Consider the following 20633-nt stretch of genomic DNA (forward strand, 5'->3'; position numbering starts at 1 on the left):
TGAGCCCATCAACTCAGTGACAAGTAAGGGACTGATTCCGTGAAACAAGAGCTGACATTTGTGGCCCAAATGGCACTTATTTCTCAAATGATTGGCACTTAGATATGCAAAGGTTTTTGTGACTGAGGACCACACTGAAGGCACCTACTTTCTTAAAGGACCAGATCGATTTGAAAGACTGATACATGAATAACATATAACCCCAGATATGTATAACAATCTCGAAAGATCTATAAAAATATAACTATGTGGCAATAATTTACTGTTGAAGGCAGAATTACCTCTGCCAATATTTCAGTTCAGCATACATAATATCTATTTGCTTTAGAGCACTAGATCAGAAACCGCTTGCAATGAACTGTGAAAATACTATACTTCTCTGTTCTACAAAAAATACCTCTAATCTATATCTGTAAATATCATCAATTGTGTAGTCTAAACATGGTACATTACAATGAACTCTTAAAAAATCTTGTTAGACCTCCAGAAGCTTTGTGATGCATGGATTTCTATAATTCTGGAAATACAAGAGTATTCCTTTTACTTTTTGATTATCATGCACCTAAATTTACATCTACTCAGGACCTTACTTAGAGCCTGGAGGATGGGACTGTCTGTCATAAAAGTGCCAGATAACCTGTCCACTCTATTACAAGTGTGTTAAAGCCCAAGTGCTTGTAATACAGCAGATAGGATAGCCACCATGTTTGTGACAGAATATCCCATCCGCCAAGCTCGAAATAAGGCACTAGGTATCTCAATAAATCTTGCTCTTTCTAAGGAGTCTCACTGATGGCACTACTCTCTCTGTTGATGTGCTCTACAAATTTCATATTATATTGATGATCAATTGAAAAATGTTCCCCAAAGTCGAAATCTTCTCCACTGTGTACATTACTATGGGTGCCCTGGTAAGTCTCCCAGAAACTCGGCTCATATTGGAGTGGAGTTACCAGGGGAATGCTGGAGTCTCTTAAAAGTGAGGAATTACCAAGTGAATTGTTAATTTGGGGGTCCAATTTCCCCAGTACTTCCTTGTTATTTCCTGGTGTTTACCTGAATCTTTGGGTCAATCACCACAAATCCACTGAGTTCCCCTGGATCTCATAATACAAATGGGGTTGGTACCTGCTATTTTATACTCCCACTTATGGTTCTACTATTTTTTTTAGTTTGATTTGGATCCTAAAACGTTAATGCTGATAATTTGACTTGTTGATCTTGTGCCGTTTGCTTTTCACATTTTTAGAAAAAAATGTGTGTTAGTTTTATGCAAGCAAATATGTATGTAACTTTATAACAATAATACATATATACAATGACTGCCATTAGACATTTACAATACCCCATATTCCACAATTCTGTCCCCTCTTCTACTGCAAACAAACATTTACCAGAGCACAAAGCAGGTCAACGGCTTCTAATATAAGTTCTTGATGGCCAATGCGGGTGACTCCCAGCTCTTCCAGTTCTTGGTGAGTGATGCGCAATAGTTGGTCTCCACCGATTTTCTCTCTCTCAAAGTTCTTGATATACTGCTGCAGGCAATCATCTAGTCCTAGAGAAAAAATTGCTGTTCAGTAACCACAACTTATCCAACGGTATCACTCTTACATAGAACAAGCATTTAAAAACAAGCAAAGCAAAATGCTGAAAGAATAATTCCTGCATTGATTCCACAGGGTTATATTCTTGGTGAAACAACACTTGGCTATATCTAGCAGCAAAAAAAACACCATACTATCTGCTTGACAGCTGTATACTACAAGTCACAAAAGCACTGTATAATGCTGGGAACCAGAACATGAATCCTTGTGAGAAGTGACAACAGCAAGCGCCTTTGCTCTGAACAAGGTTACTGTCCTTGCAGCTACTATTTGTTTGAGTCTCTTTTCCGCACAGCTTGTTGAATGTGTTGTGGCTCAGAAAAAACTGGTGCACAGTATGCACTGAAGCTCTTTATGACCTCCTGCATGGTAATAATCCTCTGTTGGGGTGAGTGCACAGGCGCACAGTTTAGAGAGAACATAGATAGCGACTACTAACAACTGCACAGCCACCAACGATTTATCCCTTCAGGCAAAAAATGTAGTAATGTAAGATGTACTTTCTTATGTGTCAAAATAGTGGGTTGATTTTATTTCTAATTGTTGATTCTGAATTGATGTATTGATTGGCCTGTTGAAGGTGGGCAGCCTATCAGCTGAGACGTTTTAAAGCTTGGGCAAAGTGGGCTCTGGCCCAGGGCTTCAACCTTTCACAGGGCCACCTGAAAGAGCCAGAGCAATAAGTAGGCCCTCATTATAAGGAGGAAAGAACATTATCCTGGATCTGAAGACAGGTTATTCTGACATATATGACTACAATGGCCTAGATGGGTTACCCATGATGGCAAAGAGGGCTCAGCATAGGTAAATGCATGAATGACGTTTGAGCAAATAAAGCACACTGTTACCTGAAGGTGTCCTGTGTCTGGAACTCAGAATCAAGCAGCTTACAGATTAAATACAGAGAGATGGTCAGCGATGGAGCTCCACAGTAGTGATGTGTGTTAGCCCTAACTTCCTTATTGTCTGCTATTGTTATGACGTAACTGATAGGCAGACAAGCAAGGTGCTATAGTGATACAGGGCAAAAATATATACCAATAAGAATGAGTAGACTTCTTGCGGATAAAAAATCTACAGCAACTACCAGGCACTTCTTCCAAAACTATCAAGAAGGAAGTGGTGGAATTAATAAAAGAAGCAGCTAGACTTTGCAGGCTGGATTTCCAAACAGGGGAGTGAATCTTTAATCAATGAACAACCATGCACCCCCTATTTTTACTGCCTTTTGAAAATTCATATGAATAAGACTGCCTCCAGGCAGAACAATTGTCTTTGGTGTAGGCTCGATATTAGAACCTTTAACTCAATTTGTTAATTTGTTTTTCCAAACATTAATGAAAAAATGCTGGTCTCTCTCAAAGACCCTAAGGAGACTAAATCTTATTACTGATCTCACATTCGATCTGACTATACAAATTCTGGTGTTTGGGGCCATGGAATCACTTCATATCAGTATCCCTCATTTAGTAACATTGAGAACGATTGAAAAACATCTGCAAGAGTAAAATAGGACATACCATATTCAGTCCCATTCATTGTGGAATCTGCATCTTTAGTTTTTTTTAAAAATAAAGATTGCTTTATTTAAAAGCAATCACAGAAATGGTGGTCTTCAGTATTTTATGAACCAACTTATTAGTACATAGGTTGTTTCGCTAAATATAAATGCATTCGGTAAAATATTTAGACGATTACCGTTAATTCTCATCTTTTTTGTCCTTATGTTCACATTCCTTTAATATACCAGTCACTCATTCCTTTTGATATGTACACAAAGGATCCTTCGGCAGCCCTTCTGAGTCATATCACCACCAGAGAAAGCATTTGCAAGACAAAAATGGGGGTTTGCCCTACTTCTGCACGCTTGGAATTAGTTTTCTTTGCACCCCCGTGGAGACTGACGGTTAGGCATAAGGACTTGAGCCGCGTCCATTTGTTTGTATGTATTCAGTTGTGAAGGAATTGTGTGTGACCACATAAATCTTATGGTGGTAGTTGGTGTAACTCCAGAGACGGGTCCAAGTCATTTTTTGCCATGTAAGCGTTTCGTACTCTTTGTCAGGAACGAGATACTGTCCCTTTAAAGGTTCCCCTACTTCCAATGTCCTGATGAGGTCTAAATAAATGTTTCCTCATGGGTGTTATTACTAAGGACTACCTTTCACATGGACTGAGTACAATATAATGAAGCTGCAGCCCTAACATTTGAATTAATTGTGTGGAAGAGGGAGGTTGCTTATTGTGACCAAGAAAATTCAATTTATATGCCTGTGTTTATATGCTATCTGTACAGGTGTGTCCTTCAAGGGTTATGTATATCTATATTTTGTCATGTTTTAATGTATTTTGTCAATATCCGTGATCCGTGTTGTATGTTTGCTCCTAGAAGGTTGGGGACCAGCTCAGTGAAATGACAAATAAATAATGCTGTGTAAAGAAAAATACTAGCCCAGTGATCAATTAATCAGCTCACTGGCTTTAAACATTTATTGATTAGTTCCCACTAGAGACCAATTTTTCATTGTTTTACCAGAGAGAGCATTGGATGCATCTTGACTCCCTATCTAAAAGATGACAAAAGTTCATAAGATGGTACACCCTGATCCATTTCCCAGTTCTATTTCTGAACGGAAAGGTATGTGGCTTTCTTTATATGCAAAGGGTTTGGATAGAGATGTGGCAATGAAATCAATGTTTCTTTTTGCTTCAAACTGTAGTGTTTACTCTATTCAGGCATGTAATTACGTGTAATCATAGAAGGTGTACCTAATTCAGAGGCCACAGAGCGATGTACAAAGTAAACGAGAAATATAAGCTGCAGAAGCATGATTATTGGGCAATGTTTACATCACACAGCCTGAGCCAATCACAACTGATGTAACTGAGGTGAGAGAGGAGAAATGATTTGTCCGGTCGAAGAAGGATGAGAATGTAATGAAAAGCCATAAGTACATAAGGTCAGTAAGTCTTTAGTACATGAAGTCGGTGCACCTGACCATGTTGGACACACATGAGCCTGGAGGGCTTTGTCAGGAGTTAAGAAACAGGAAGTAATTTTCAGGACATGAGACCGGAAGGCCTGTTTCCTTGTGAATTCCTTTGTAACCACTGGAGTTTCAAGCCTGGGTAATATGGGACTGCGAGCGGTGCTGTGCTGGTACCTGGTGCTCGTTTCTTAATTCTAGGTAGGCAGGTTTGTTTGAATGGCGGGCCTTTCCGGCAGCACTAGGACGTCTGTGTCAACCAACACCACAAGCGGAAGAGGAATAGGAACAGAACTGGCGAGGGGAACAGAAAATGAAATAGGGGCAAGAACGAGCAAAGGACGAGCAGGAGAAAAGTTGTGGTGTGTGTACCCTTCAGTGTTCAGTTCTGCTATTTAACATTCCTGGATTGGGATTGGGTTTTTATCAGATAGCTTCATTATTGCATTGTTTGCAGATATTCAGCAAAATAAAACATCTTTTCTAACTTTTTTGTGCATGAAAAGCATTGCATTTGTGATAAAATAATCACGAAAGCATGCAGGTGCAGCTAACCTTGTATATTCTTTTGGTAGACGTTACAGGTAATTGTGGCCTGTAGCATTTCAGAGAAAATACCAGTTCTGCAACAAATTCAGGCCATTCAGAGAAAGCAACGAAATAAAAGATTAGAAATGTATGCTTGGCTGCTGAGGCAAACAATGTGTGAATCGGTCAAAGTAGTTTCTTTACTGCCAGCACAGAAAGTAATCTATCACTGTCAAGGCTTGACGTTTACCTAGTCAACAACGGTTTCCTTCGAGCTGTATCCCTCATTTCTAAATAACTTGGTAATTCACTTGGGTGTGTGACTGCTGCATAGATCTGTGAGCAACCTGCAAATCACAGGCGTAAGTTATAAGATGACAGAGGGCTTGTCCCTTGCCATTTTAACAAAGCATATATTATTACTCAACTCAGTGGCAACTTTTATCCACTTTACTAAGATACAGCTTGCCCATGAAAATAACAGATGTTATTATAATATACTGTTAATGAATAAGTAAGCCCTTCCTAGAATTGATGTATATGGCCTGGAAGTTCCTAACATTAGTTACCATTATCCAACTAAATGGTACTCATTTCATTCTCTTGAGAAAGGTGAAGGGCCTGGTCATCCAGCACCGTATTCAAATATGTGATATGCAGGTAATATTAGTTGTCATTTTTAACCAACTCAATTGGTACATGTTTGATAAACTTTGTCAGCAGAAAAGGATGAGACATTAATGAATGAGCTGGGTTTGGTGGCGCAGTGGACTAATGCATTCACTGCAGGAATCTGTGTTTGGTCATATGGTCACAGGTCTTCATCTTGGTGGGTCCACTCAGCCTTTCATCTTTCTGAGGTCGATACAATGAGTACCATTGAGTTGAGTAACAATAAACATCTGTTATTCCAGTATGCGCCAAGATAACCCAACTGGGGTGAACATGTATTTTTTACAAATTCACATTATATTATTTGTGCTGGCTGTCATCCTGTAACATTGAGGTAAATAGTGATTATCAACCAACTTGTTGATATGTTTATATGAACTTCAAGAGGCTGGATGTAAATGGGGTCGATTCACAAAAGCATTTATGAGTATGAGATGTAGAACTACTAGAGAAAACTTTTACGTACTTTTACATGGCTTTAAGATTCGTCCACAAAAAATCCAGCTCCCTATTAGCAGAAGTACTAGAGGGCGCCGTTATTTATTTGTACAAACTGTACATGAATATTCCCATTTTATTCCCAATTCATGTGTTTTATGGCTAATTTACAAAGGCATGTGAGAGAACACAAAAAGGTAATCGTGAATACTACTAAACAAGCTCCAGAATGCTTTTATGAATGGGCTTACATTTCTAACCAGGAATGTGATGTGACTGTCAGGTTACATGGAGACCTCATCAGCAGTAGTCTGATTAAACCTCCCAGGTGAGTCAGTAAATCTTATAGGTAGCAGTCGTAAATTTCATTTGTTTCAAACTTCAAAAAAAAATATATTTCCTTGGATGAGTAAAGTTAATAAATAACATGAACAAAGTGTTTGTAAGTCGCATTATAAACTTTTTAAAAACTTTACAAAACTGCTAAATAACGTTGACCTGAAGATATTTGCAGCAGGATCTCAACTCATTGAGCCATCAAGAAGTCTTCATTTCCTGCTCCTTTTTCATACTCCATTGAGTTGATTTATTATGTAGTACAAACTCCTTGCCTAGAGGCATCTTAGAGCTGAAGAAACAATAGGTCATTAGATAAGGACTGGGATTTGAAGATCACGGTGAGGTCCAGAGAAGTCAATCTCAGATGCATTAAGAAAATAGAATATTCTTAAGAGTTTTCCTGAAAGCTAAAATATTGTCAAGATCATGAATATGAATTGAAAGAAAATTGTGCGTCTTAGAACCCAAGAAACAAAGTGATCTGCCTTCTGGAGGGAATTGCTTGTTATCAAGAACTTGTAAAGGAAGAAAGCCATAGCACAAATATCTTGAAGGCATATAGGACCAGATGCATCAAAGGGTTTTACCAATTTTGTGACTATGGGAAAACGTGCTCATACATATGGCACATAGAGTGAAAACCTCTCACACAGACAAGATTGTTCAGTTTCATAATATACTTTGAGTATTAAGCCATAAACGGATCTTTAGCCGCACTGGTAGCCAATTCAAGTCACGCCATGCTGCAGAATCATGGTCAAATTGTTTCAACTGTGCAACTTTGCCAGTTAAAATGCTTTGAATTAAGTGCAGCACCTGGAAGCACTAAATGGGTGCTATTGCAATAGCCATTACAAGACAACACTCACGGAAATCTTCCTGGGATGACGTTCTTTTAGTAGGAAAGGCAGAATATTTGCTGCAAGGTGTGGAGCATGAAAACAGGAGGAGAAAACATAGTGGATTTGGGCTTTAATAGAGAGATCCTATCAGGGCTCTTGGAGCCTGGCCTTCATTACTCGATTTGGAGGATTACGCAGCACTGGGATTCGAAGATAGGCACATGAATGGTATTTCTGAAGGACAACCAGCAAAAGTTCAGTTTTGTTAGAACTTAATCTCAGAAAGTTGAGAAGCCACCATTATTCAATGCTTGTTAAAGATTTGCTAAGATTGGAGAAGAAGCTTGATGCAGGGTGGGCCATACACACAATAAGTTGCATGTCATTTGCACACGACACCACTTGATCTGATGAACTGGGAAAAGGGTGTACTTTTATACTACATACTAAAAACATGCGGGACAGGCGAGCCTTGTGGAACATTGCAGGGAAATAGAAACTTGCTACATAAAGGATATAAGATGGTTAACATTAGTACAAAAAAAACTTCCACCCAAGATGGATTTTGGGTTTCTATCCAAAATGACAACTCAGCCAGGCTTATAATCTGTCCGCCCACAATTGACGCACTATGCGTTTATAAGAAATTCATAAATATAATAGAACAATATCATAATAGTCAGGATATTGTAACACTGTGTTCCAGTCAATGATCGTGTATTGTGAACAGATTTGGCAATGCTGGAGAGGGGAGGGTTACTTGAGTGTTTGCACCAATTTATTATTACAAATAAATGACTGCACCCCATCTTGAAAAAACATGTAATCACTGTGGTAACTTGGGGTTTGATGTAGAATGTGACTGTGACATATTCCAGTGGAACAATGTGGTAGGAGAATGTTCTCAAGGGAAAGTTGTAACTGGAGCCTGGCTAAAAGAGGATGGCTGGGATGGATCTCCTGGAGCCTGTAATCTAAAGAACCTTCATTTAACACTATATATTCCTGGTGATTCATCTATAATTGCTGAAATGCACTTTTGGCAACCACACAATCCAGTCAGTTAGAATACAGCACATCTGCCAACCCATGTACGTACAGGGGGATAGTTTATTTGTTCATGTAAATCTCTACATTTACATACCAGGTGTATGGAGAGTTATAAATACAATCAGTGAATGAATGGCTAGGAAAGGGAAAATCGATGCATATATGTGACTGGTGTTTAGTATGTGTTGTTTTAAAATACCTATATCATCTATGAATATTTTCTTTACAAGCAAATGATTTGTCCAATTAAGTGAGTCTTGTAGTTGCCCCAACAAATGATCCGGCACGCACAAAATCCAATTGTGCAATAAAAAAATTCAAATAGCATCCTGGGCACCATATGTGAAGTGTGTTTGCTTACTACCACCTTGGATGTAACATGAGGTGATTATGTGTGGTAACATGTCACCGTAGCTCCTCCAAAGAGAGTTCATTTTTTTCACAGAAATTCATGGCAGAGAATGGAACAGAGGATCAGACCGATTATGTCATAGGTGAAGATGAGCAGGAGGGTAATAGGGCCTCTGTATGTATGTATGTGGTATTTGTATAGGTAATGGATCACTGTATTTTAAGGTCAGAATGGTCCCGCGAATAATTACTAGAAAATGATTTATTTGTATCCACTCCATTGAGTCATGGACGCTGGAAAGTCATAAATAACACGAAAAACGTGTTTATACGCAGCATTTTAAACTGTGAAAACAGCTAGGAACTTTAACCTATAGATCCTTGCAGCAGGAGCTCAACTCATTCAGCTATTTAGCTATCTTCATTTTCCTGCTCCTTTTTCATACTTGATTGATTTGATTTATTCTGTAGCACAATGTTCTTGCCAAGAGTCATACCATTTTAGAACTTTTTTTAAACCACCATCCTGTGTTGAGAAAGTTTGGATTTTGTCATCCATAAATCGCCAAGTTGCCCCAGAATAGCATCAGGCACGCCGGATTCCTGTTATACCCAAAGAACGCCTGCCCTTACACACTGATTAGGGCTCCAGAGATGCCAGCCCCCTACGGCATTGAGACATGCCTGCGCCATCTGAAATCACACAAAGGCAGCCGCTAAGTCCTGAACTAGACAGCAGGACCAGAAGAGAACAAGCATTGGCATAGCCAATAGGTCTCGCCTTTGGGACCTTATGAGTGTTTAGCCATGCAACAGTTGATGTTGTTGCACCAAGGAAATTGTGCTGCATAACTAAATACTTATAAGGTCCCAAAAGCGAGCCCTATTGGCTATGCCAATGCTTGCTAAAGGATAGGCGGGGCGCAGTCCATCAACCTGGGACGGATGAAATGCTCAGTTAGCCCCCTCGACATTAGTGAAAGGGAAGAAATTGTGCCTGTCCTTCGTTCAGTTGCCTCACAGGCAGTTTTGCCTATGCAGTGCTAGGTGTCATGGCTGTCAGTTGAACAGAAGCAGGGCAGGCTTCCCGTGCTCACACAGACAACAGGCCATGGCTCTCAGCAGTGCATTGGTTTCTTGAACATATACAATAGGTACCACAATGGGATGAGAAATGCAAGCTTCCTTGTCACATTGAGAACACGTGTCAAGATGGCAATCAGTAATACATGCTACCCTTAGTCACAAAGAGCAGGCATCAGCCATGCAAACTTTCCTACTCAGGAAGTATATTACATGGGCATCAGATGTGCAAGCTTCAACAGTTGTCAACTTGGCAATCAGTAATGTAAGCTACCCTTACACACGCCTCCCCTGCAGCTCCCTTGAAAGCACTTAGGGGCTTATTTACAAGCCCCTTGCCCTGCCGGTGTGTCATTTTTAATATGGGTAAAAGTGACGCACTAGCGGCTCAAGCGGCTTGTAAATAAGCTCCTTTGTTTTCTCTGTGGCCGCCATGTTTCATGCACCTAGTGCTTCAGCTTTATCATTGGGTAACGCAGGCTGGAGTAGCTTGGAGAACACCCAATAGACTCCCGACACCCCCTCCACCAACCTGACTTGTGGGTGGCTGCTATACAACCTTTAACCTTATTGGCTCTCAAACGGTCTCTCGTGTATGAAAAAAATAGAGATATTTTTCGATTAGCAGGTGTCCTTGACAGGCCTGCAGGGCTTGGGCAGTGTCACAATTATCAGGGATGTAAGAAGTTATGAACGGTGCCCCATTGAGAGCGCGAAGTGCAAGCTTCTGTCAATGAAAACCAGTGCGGACCATGTGACCCAACGGGGAGAAGGGAGTTCAGGACCTGGCCATTCAGTTCTTGGATTCTTGTCAGTACTTGCCGTCACGATTTGGCTCAGATGGTGTTTAACTTCACTTCTTTAAGCAAGAACGTCAATAACTTCTGTAATAATAGCACAGGATAATGGCTGGCGCTTCCGTCGTCACTGCCTGTGCCCAAGTGCATGCCCGGTTTAATTTATCGCTGCCACAGGCCAGTGAGTATTACAGGCGACTGCTAGTTTGCATGCTATACAGTGACGCTCCATTTATAATTATTTAATCCAAACAATGGTTCAGAATGTTCATAAAATTATCACAACACAAACATATAAAAACAATTAATGAAACAAAAGTTATATGTATAACGATGCACACACCGAAATACAAAAAGGAAAAGAGAAAGAGGGCCACAATTAATGGAGGACACATTGTTTTGTTTGTTGGAGTTCCTGTATTGCTCCGAAACTCCTGCTTTTATGTAATTTCTCCTTGTCTGCCACTTGTCTGGTTATGCATGTTTATTATATGTTATATGTACCAGCTCATAATACTGAGCCTCTTGATATATTTTACAGAATACATTTTGCATGTTTTTTCTTATAGGGGCCCTCTTTCTCTTTTCCTTTTTGTATTTCAGTGTGTGTATTGTTATACATATAACTTTTGTTTCATTCATTGTTTTTATATGTTTGTGTTGCGATAATTTTATGAAAATTCTGAACCATTGTTTGGATTAAATATTGAATGCCCCTGGTTCAGGTGGTTAGGGCTGTCCTTGTGGTGGTTATTGCTCCATTTATAGTGGCACCACTGACAAAAAACATCGAAGCACTATAAGCCAGCGATGCTATAGTTAACCAGCCTGTCTCTCTGACTGCAGCCTGCCAGCGCACAGAGATCTTGGATACCACCCCCAAAAAAAGAAAGTACATGCGCATTAATCAGATGAGCTATCTTGCCACCATGCACTCATCTATCACACCTAACAGGAGGACGACTGCATACATGCCAACATTCTAGAAGAGGGAAGTGAGAAATAAATAAAAAAATATTCGAGGTGGAATGTATTTCCCCCTTTGATTTCTATTGAATCAGAAGTCATTTCAGGCATGAGACAGCAAAATAAATCGGTTTTTGCTTCAAAAAGCTGAGTCTCCTCGTTGTTAGGTCTAAAGGCATGTAAGGGAGCAGTCACATGTCCACCCTGGCACATCGCTCACTAGGAGGTCATCACAGGACGTTTTCAGCCCCAGAGGAGTCTAGTGAGAGGCGCACCAGCTCTTCTGGGGTGGGCTGTGGGCAGCAGTACTCACATCCTGCTGGTACCCCGTCTCTGGACTCTGGTCCCCTCGGCCGCATCTACAGGAGCATGCAGTGACTGAAAAGAAGTAGAAGGCTGCGTTTTTGTCTTCCCAGGTTTTTGGGAGAAAGGGAGGGGGAGAGAAAGGGGCGAGGTCGGAAGGTAATACAACTGTCTCAACTATTTACGTTGTTCAAGAATAGTAATGGGGCAGTGTTAAATTACACACAAGTTTCTGAAAAGGGAAGACCCGGCCGACGAAGCTGCACAGGTGCCACAGCCAATCAGGACAACAAGTCCAGTCACCAATTACAAGTCGCCACACTGAACAGGTATCACGCCAAACAAAGATGGCGTCGGCCTGTCCACATGGCCCATCCTAAAAGTGGACAAGGCGGTAACCCAAAAGCCCAATTTTCAACTACGCGCCAGCGTTTAACAAAAACGCTGACGCAAGCCAATTAAAAAGAAGGGCGTGACTTAAAGTCCTCTTCTGAAACCGTATCGATTCCAAAAAGCGCTCGCATAGCGAGCAACGCATGAGCGCTGCAACGCTAGGCGAGACTTAAAAATTGGAGGAATCACTCAACAAGAGTCTCCAGAAAAGGCTCTTTTTCCCTCTTCAAAAACAAAAACATTTCCAAAATAAAAGAATAAATTAGGGCAATGAAAACACTACAATGACTTGTGTTCACCATCTTTCGAAAGTTAGCTCTCCTGAGCAGTTAAGATAAGAGGTGCATCTCCAGTAGTTGTGTGTTATGGTTAGCATCACCGCAGGGCTTCTACTTGGTGGACATTGATTTCTCATTTGCATGCACTATAATTTGCCTCTTTGCTTGCCACTTCTCCCTGGACTTGGCCTTGATTGTGGTTGGCCAATTTGTTGGCCTGCGTTAATGAGCAATCTAATAACCTAGGTGTAGTACCAAACTTCGTAATCTGCAGATTTTTTCTAAATTACAGAAAATTACATTTCTAAAATGGATTAAGTAAAATATGTACAGAAAAGAAGTTTAACTTGAGGTGGCTTGAGTCTCCTTATTAAAAAGGGCGAATACATTGAACTCGAAGGCTGCAGAATGCTTTTACAAGATGCCACAATACAGATGCTAGATTTGGGACTTGGGATACCAATTTGCATGATGATATACTTGTAGAACAGATTTTTTCCTGTAGAAGTGCCTTATTTGAAGTTAAATAGATTTCACATGATTCACATTCTTTGTTTTAAACGTATGTTTTAATTCTGATCTGCTATGAAACAGTGAAACACAATATTAACTGAAGCACATTTTGACAAAACTAAGCTTTAGTTATTAACATTTTATTGTGATACAAAGAGCATGTGTTGTCACGTCACTGATGAACATAAACAGAAATTCTCATAGTGTATGGTTTGTTCTTTCTATAATCTCACATTGTTAGTAATTCATATTTCCAAGTACTACATAATTAATGCAGCAGAATAATTTATACAATTTGGCGCCACTTTTTGTACATTCATGGACGGTTTTAGAACAAATATATATTCTTTCTGCCTAGCATTTGTACTTTACTGTGTCTGAAGAATTCAAACATGCTTTTCTTCTCAGGTCGTATGCCTTTGATGAAAAGACACTTTTCTAGCATTTTATCCTCTTTGTATTTTCATTTTTCTTAACGAATTTATTGGTAGATTGATGTGCGCATGTTTTTACTGAATTGCTCTTCTATTGCATTTTATTTTTTTTTAACATATTGTAAGGCTGTCAGCACAAACAATAAATAAAATACTGTACAATTCAATTATGTCTAGAAAAAATGGAAGAAAGAAAATTGTAGTTGTGTACAGAGGATTTATTGGAGGGACGAACTATACATTTCATAAGATTGTACTCAGTTGCAGTGCTAGAAATGCTCTTCAGGCCGATGGCTACACAAGTGCTGTTGTATCGAGCATGGTAGTTAAGCAGAAAGGAAGTTTACCAACAACATATCACGTGTCAGGATTAAAGCTACTTTTAGGAAGCTAAGATGATTGGTCGTCAGAACCATCCACTATAAAAATCATAATTTGCAATCCCCTCCAGTGGCATCTCTAGAATGGAACCAGATGGGGCCTGTACCCTAGCTCTATTTGTTCTGGCCTCTCATTGTACCCCATAAACACAGCTGTTAAATGTGCCAGGAGGTGACTCATAAAAAAACAGACATTGCACCTTACCGCACACATTCCTGTGTCCAATTACATTTCATTAAGGGAAGTGTAGTTTGCTTAATATGTTTAAATCTGACTTTGCATGTATGTGCGTATATTTCTATATCTAAATACACATGTATAGATACATGGAAACAATGTGACACTGTGCATCGTGCTCCAAATCGTCGGGGTGCCTGTGAGTAGCACTCTGCCAAGCGCTACAAAATACGAAAACATGACCTCCCACATTGAAAGGAAGTCATAGCACTCCGAGGTAGTTGGTTGCAAATGTAATCTATTAAAGCTGAGGCCTTTTTTGAGGCAAATTATCCTCAACAAAATCACAACAAAAGCATGGCAAACACAGAAAAGAATTGAAGTTTCCTCCGCTTTAATGGATTCAATTTGCAAACAACTTCCTCCGAGTGCCGTGACTTTTTTTCATTGTGCAGGGACGAGTTTTCATATTAGATGCATACAGTACTTTAAATGGGCCGGTGCTCACTGTCAGTCAATTTAACTTTATTTAGTTTGTTACAACCATAAAAGTGTACATTACATCTGTTTCATCTATTAAAATACATATATAAAATATATCACATATTCATCATAGCTAAAATAATCCATATCCTATAAAATATTCTAAAATTAATAAAACCAGGTGATTCCTGGGTTTGTACCTTTACATCCAGTATTTCCGATAGGTCAATTGCAGGACTGATGTCTTTTCGTTGTGCCATCTCATAACAACGTTTACGTATCCATACAAAGGTTACTCTAAGCCCTTAAGAATCGTTTTGACCTTACACATAAATTTCCCCATGGCGCAAGCTATGTCTAAATTCCTCATTTCCATTAAAAGTTCAACAGCTTGCGTCCTACTCATTATTCTGTATTTTATGAATATTGGGCGTAGAATCTCCTTTCGTAAATTTAAAAATTTCATACAATCCAGTAAAATGTGTAGAATATCACAGGGGGTCCCCAAAGTGCAAGTGCATTTCCCCCTAAGATCTATCATGAGATTTTTCACCCTATTATTCATATAACAGGGGTTTATCCCCATTCGCACTCTTAGCACCTCTCGTCGTAAATAGTGACTTGGTAACCTATCTATATAAGGGTAATGTTTATCCTTTTCCCAAGCCAAAATCATATGTGATACTGAAATTTTTCGTAAGAGATACTCCCGGTCATGTATACATGACGTATCAAAACCCAATGACCTGAGTTCTTTCTTATCTATTCGGGGGTGACCTAACTGCGGATCCAGCATTAAACCTAATATTCCATACGCTTCCTTTATTACAGATTTTGCCTCCTTGCCCAGGACAGCTCACTCGTGGCAATTTCTGCTTTACACCACTGGGAAACTTTATGTGACTCCTCTGCCCCTAAGCGCTGCCAGAAGCGTATTAGTGCCATACAGGCTGTTATGGCCCATGAGGTGATTCCCAACTCAAGCCTTGCTGCTTGTACCATTGATGATTTTGGCAGCGAGAACAAACTTTTTAAGATATTTCCCTCTTCTTTATCCCAGCTGGATTTTCCGCTTAAATATAGTACTTCTATCCCGTACAGGAATTGTGGCGGAACCATTGCTATATAGGCCTTTATAACCGGCCTATCCGACATCTCCCCATATACGCTATTAAATCTTTTTAGGCCCTTCACAGACGCCGCTGCCCGTATTTTTAGCGCTTCCAGATGAGTATTCCATTTTAGGTTACTCGTAAACCATATACCTAGATATCTATACTCCGTAACTCTCTCGAGGCGTTCTATACCAAGATTCCATTGAAACTTTGTTTTATTCTTTCCGAAGCATAAAATTTTTGTCTTCTCCATATTCACTACTAGTTTTTTATTCACACAGTAGTCTTTAAACCTATTTAATTTTCTCTGGAGACCTATCTCCGTCTGGTCCATAATCACCAGGTCGTCTGCATATAGTAAACAGGGTACATGATTCCCTCCCAGTTTCGGGCTAGCCCCTCTGACCTCTCTTAATTTTTGAGGTGCTCACTGGCACTGTGTAGTGTTGCGCCTGTGACGCAACAGGCGCCACACCGTAACGTGATGGTCATGTGACCCGCGAAGTAAAAATAAAGACTGGTCGAGTGCGTGCGTACGCCAGTAGGGCTACGACCGGCAGACCAGAGAAACCATCCAATGCTGGCTCCGAGTCCCATTTACAGGCCCCGTTCCGCAACTGGTGTCCTCAGCTGTCGTTGGCTCCTGCGCAGCGGCGGTAGCCCCCACGACATAACAAAGTGGCGACGAGGGTGGGCGTGCCCGTTCGTCCCGTGCGCTGGTGTGGCGGCCGCGAGCGCTATCATCGGCTCACGGCGCTCGTGCCCCAGTGCGCGCGTGTCATCACGGGCCCCATCGGCGTGCAGCGCGGCACTCCCATTGCCTTCCGCGCATCTGCTGAGGCTGACTTCTGTCCTACGAGAGGCGGGAGACGAGCAGAGCGCCGCATCGGTGCCCACGTGGTCCAGGCCTCGCTACCTGATATGCAGGTGATCTCCTCAGGCCCCGTGGGCCGCGAACACGTGGTGAGCCCTACAGTTCCCCTGCAGACAGCGCATGTTGCCTGGAACTGCCTGTGAGTACCTTTCCCAGTTGTATGGTGGAGGGGTGTGAGACACCTGAAGCAGGTCTACACAGAATAAAAGCAGGCCCACATTGCCCAGTGCAGCAGCACCCAGCACCATGAAGAGGCCCAACAACAGAAAGGGCAAGGCACAGCAAATAGGGCAAGGGTCCCAGCATAGAGGGGGTGAGAAGCAGGAGCCCCAAAAGAAGGCCAGCTCATGTACACCCGACCTGCACGTTGGTACCCAAGAAAAAAAGAACAAAAGAGGAAAGTCATAGAGGTCAGGAGGGACCTGGAGGACAGGGCACAACAGGAATATGGCCACCATTCCACCCATTGAGCCATTCACAGTGGAGGGGTCGCCATTGTCGCTAGCAGCCAGATGGAAGGACTGGGTGGACCGCCTGCGTATCTTCTTCGAGGCCACCAAGGTTCATAAGGACCAGAAGCGGGCAATGCTAATCCACTTGGGAGGCAAAGACATACACAATATCGTAAAGACGCTAGCTGAAGCCACCTCCAAGAGCCATCACACGCTGATAAATGCCCTCAACGAACACTTTGAACCGATGGCCAATCAGGACTATGAAAGGTTCATCTTCCGGCAAGCGCGCCAGCTTCCAGAAGAATCATTAGACACGTACCACGCACGATTAAAAAATCTAGTGACCACATGTGGGTTTCGCGACGAAACCGAAGAAATTAGGGGACAGATAATACAGGGGTGTGCGTCGGCCAAGCTGCAAGAGCGCATACTAGAAGAGTCCGGCAAGTCCCTAGCAGAAATATTGACCATGGGGCGGACCAAAGAATTGTCCAAAGCGCGCACAGCGCATTTGGAGGCGCCTCTCCAAACACCAGTAAACTCAGAACCAGTAAATGCAGTGACGACCAAACCCCCACAGAGGTGGAGCAGGAAAGGACAAGGGACACATGCCCCGGGGCAAGCCAAGTCCTGCGGATACTGCGGAGGACCACCTCACTCGGCGGCTGAGTGCCCCGCGAAAGGCAAACGGTGCTCGGGATGTGGGCGATTCAACCACTTCGAAAAAGTGTGTTGGTCAAAGAGGTATCGCAAACCTCGCCAGGTAGCGAACACTCTCAAAGAGGATGACCCAGTGACATGGACGTTGATGAGGAGGAGGAGAGAGTGGTGCATAAAATCCACTTGATCGGTACGGCCACCCGTCAATCAAGACGTCTACCCCAATGCAGCATCCGGGTAGGATCCCAGGAGGTCACCGCCCTAGTAGATACAGGGGCCACTATCAACATCATGGCAGCCACCCTGCACAGCACCATGGATCCAAAACCCGTGCTCCACCCCTCAACCATCACGGTGTTTGCGTATGGTCAAGATGCTCCTCTGAGGATACGGGGGCGATTCCGGACGACCATAGCACATGGCTCTCGGTCCATCACGACCAATGTCTACGTTACCGAAGATGGCCAGGGAATGCTCCTGGGGTGCCGAGCAGCGGAGGACCTGGGAGTCGTAACATTCGCCTTCGGAGTACACAAAGAGTCCCTCCAACACCTACTTGCGGAATTCACAGAAGTATTCCAAGGAATTGGGAGGTTTAAGGGGAAAGAAATTCACCTCCACATTGATCCAACGGTCCAGCCTGTCGCCCTACGACACCGGCGAATAGCATTTCACCTGCGGCCCCTGGTGGAGGAAGAGCTCAAGAAGCTGGAGGCGGCAGGGATAATTGAGAAGGTGTCAGGTCCCACGCCATAGGTGTCCCCGATCGTCATCGCACGGAAGCCCAAACAGCCGGGCACGGTGAGAATCTGCGTCGACATGAGACTTCCCAATGTCGCGATCAAGCGGGAACGTCTCATCACTCCCACGATAGACGACCTCATCGGAGAAAGCCTGCTGGTTTTCAAAACTAGATCTGAGGTCCGGATATCATCAACTGGTGCTGGATGAGGCTTCCCGCAACATCACCACGTTTTCCACATACGTGGGACTCCGGAGGAACACCAGGTTAAGTTTCGGAGTATCCAGCGCCGCGGAAGTATTCCAAAACGTGATACAGGAGTTGATCGCAGGCATTCCCGGTGTCATCAATGTCAGCGATGACATCATGAAACACGTGAAGACCATCAAAGAACACAATGAACGTCTTCTTCAAGTACTACGCAGGTTGCGGGATGCAGGTCTCACTCTTCACCGAGAAAAATGCGAATTCTTACGCCAAAAGCTACAATTCATTGGCTACACATTCTCCACGGAAGGGGTCAACCCAGACCCAGGGAAGGTGCGGGACATTAAAGAGGCCACCGCTCCCACCAACGTCACAGAAGTCCGCAGCTTCCTGGGGATGGTCAATTACTGCGGTAGATTCATCCAAGATTTGGCCAACCTGATATCCCCACTAAGGGAGCTGCCCAAGGAATCCACCACCTGGAAGTGGGGCCCTGAACAAGTCGAGGCCTTCGAGAAAATCAAGGAGGCCCTCTCCGAAGCCACCACCCTGGCATTCTTTGACCCCACAACACTGACACTAGTCGCAGTGGATGCTGGGCCTGTAGGAATAGGAGCGGTTCTCCTGCAGAGACGGAACCCTCAGGAAGAGTGGACCCCTGTGGCGTTCGCCAGCAGATCGCTCACCGAGACTGAACAAAGATATTCGCAAATAGAAAAGGAAGCAATCGCTATCCACTGGGGGTGCCACCATTTCCACTTGTATTTATATGGGAAACCTTTCGTGGTAGCAACAGACCACAAGCCACTGGTGGCACTTTTCTCAGGAACGTCGACCAAGCTGCCGCCACGATTTGAAAAGTGAATGCTGCAACTCCAGAACTATAACTGTAAAGTCGAGTACCAACCCGGGTCTAAAAATCCGGCCGACTACCTGTCTCGCCATCCGAGGAAGGCCACGGCACAGGAAATGGAGGATGCAGCAGACACGGAAGAATATGTCAGGTGGTCACGGCTCGATCATGCCCCATACCCCTCTCCATGGAAAGCCTACGGGAGGCAACGAGCCAAGACGAATTTCTTCAGCGCGCCAAGGCAGCCATCCGGAACAGTAGCTGGCACAGAGTCAAGGAGGAGTGGAAGAGTCTAGCAGCCACGGCACAATGGGTGATGGACAGTTTACACCATGTCCGAGATGAGCTCACCGAAGATAATACAGGGTGCCTGTTGAGTGGACATAGACTAGTAATTCTGACGTCTCTAACTCAAAGGGTGGTGGACCTTGCGCAAATTGGGCATCAGGGCATGGTCAAAACCAAGTCGCGGTTTCGCACCAAAGTGTGGTTCCCGCTGATGGACGACCTGGTGGAGGCCACGGTCTGGGCCTGTACGGCATGTCAAGTAACTGGGGAGACACCCAGACCCGCTCCGATTATCGTAGAACCCCGGCCAAGAACTCCGTGGTCTCGAGTGAGTCTTGATTTTGGCAGCCTACTGGATGGTCGCCACACATTGGTGGCCATTGATGACCACTCCAAATATCCGGAAGTGGAAATAGTTTCCGTCCTCAGCGCCACGGAAATTATACCGAAGATTGAAAAAATCATGGCGGCCCATGGTATCATGCAGGAACTGAGAACGGACAATGGGTCTCCGTTTCAAAGTCAAGAATTTGCATCATATCTGCAGTCCCTCGGCATTCACCACCGGAAGATCACCCCTCGGTGGCCCCAGGCCAACGGGGAGGCTGAAAGATTCATGCAAACGCTCAACAAAGTGATACGGATTGCGCATGACTAGGTCCAGTCCTTAGAAATGGCTATATTCACGTTTCTGAGGAGTTATCGTCAAACACCACACACCACCACCGGCATTGCCCCGGCTCATCTTTTGATGGGGTGAGTAATTAGCGACTCTATCCTGCATCACCCGGAATGGCAGCCTGAGGCCCCCAATGAC

The 20633-nt window shown here is 43.1% G+C and overlaps 1 protein-coding gene across 5 annotated transcripts in view; it reads right to left on the minus strand.

Annotated features, from left to right (window-relative positions):
* The window catches only part of CNKSR2 (connector enhancer of kinase suppressor of Ras 2), a 1692689-nt gene that overhangs the window by 1451006 nt on the left and 221050 nt on the right, over positions 1-20633 (minus strand). For all 5 annotated transcript variants that reach the window (XM_085622481.1, XM_085622480.1, XM_085622479.1 and 2 more), the window contains exon 2: positions 1395-1558. In XM_085622481.1, the coding sequence (XP_085478607.1) occupies positions 1395-1558 (164 nt within the window). The remainder of the gene's footprint in view (positions 1-1394; positions 1559-20633) is intronic.

This window comes from Triturus cristatus, chromosome 8 (genome assembly GCF_964204655.1).
Source record: "Triturus cristatus chromosome 8, aTriCri1.1, whole genome shotgun sequence".
Taxonomy (NCBI): Eukaryota; Metazoa; Chordata; class Amphibia; order Caudata; family Salamandridae; genus Triturus; species Triturus cristatus.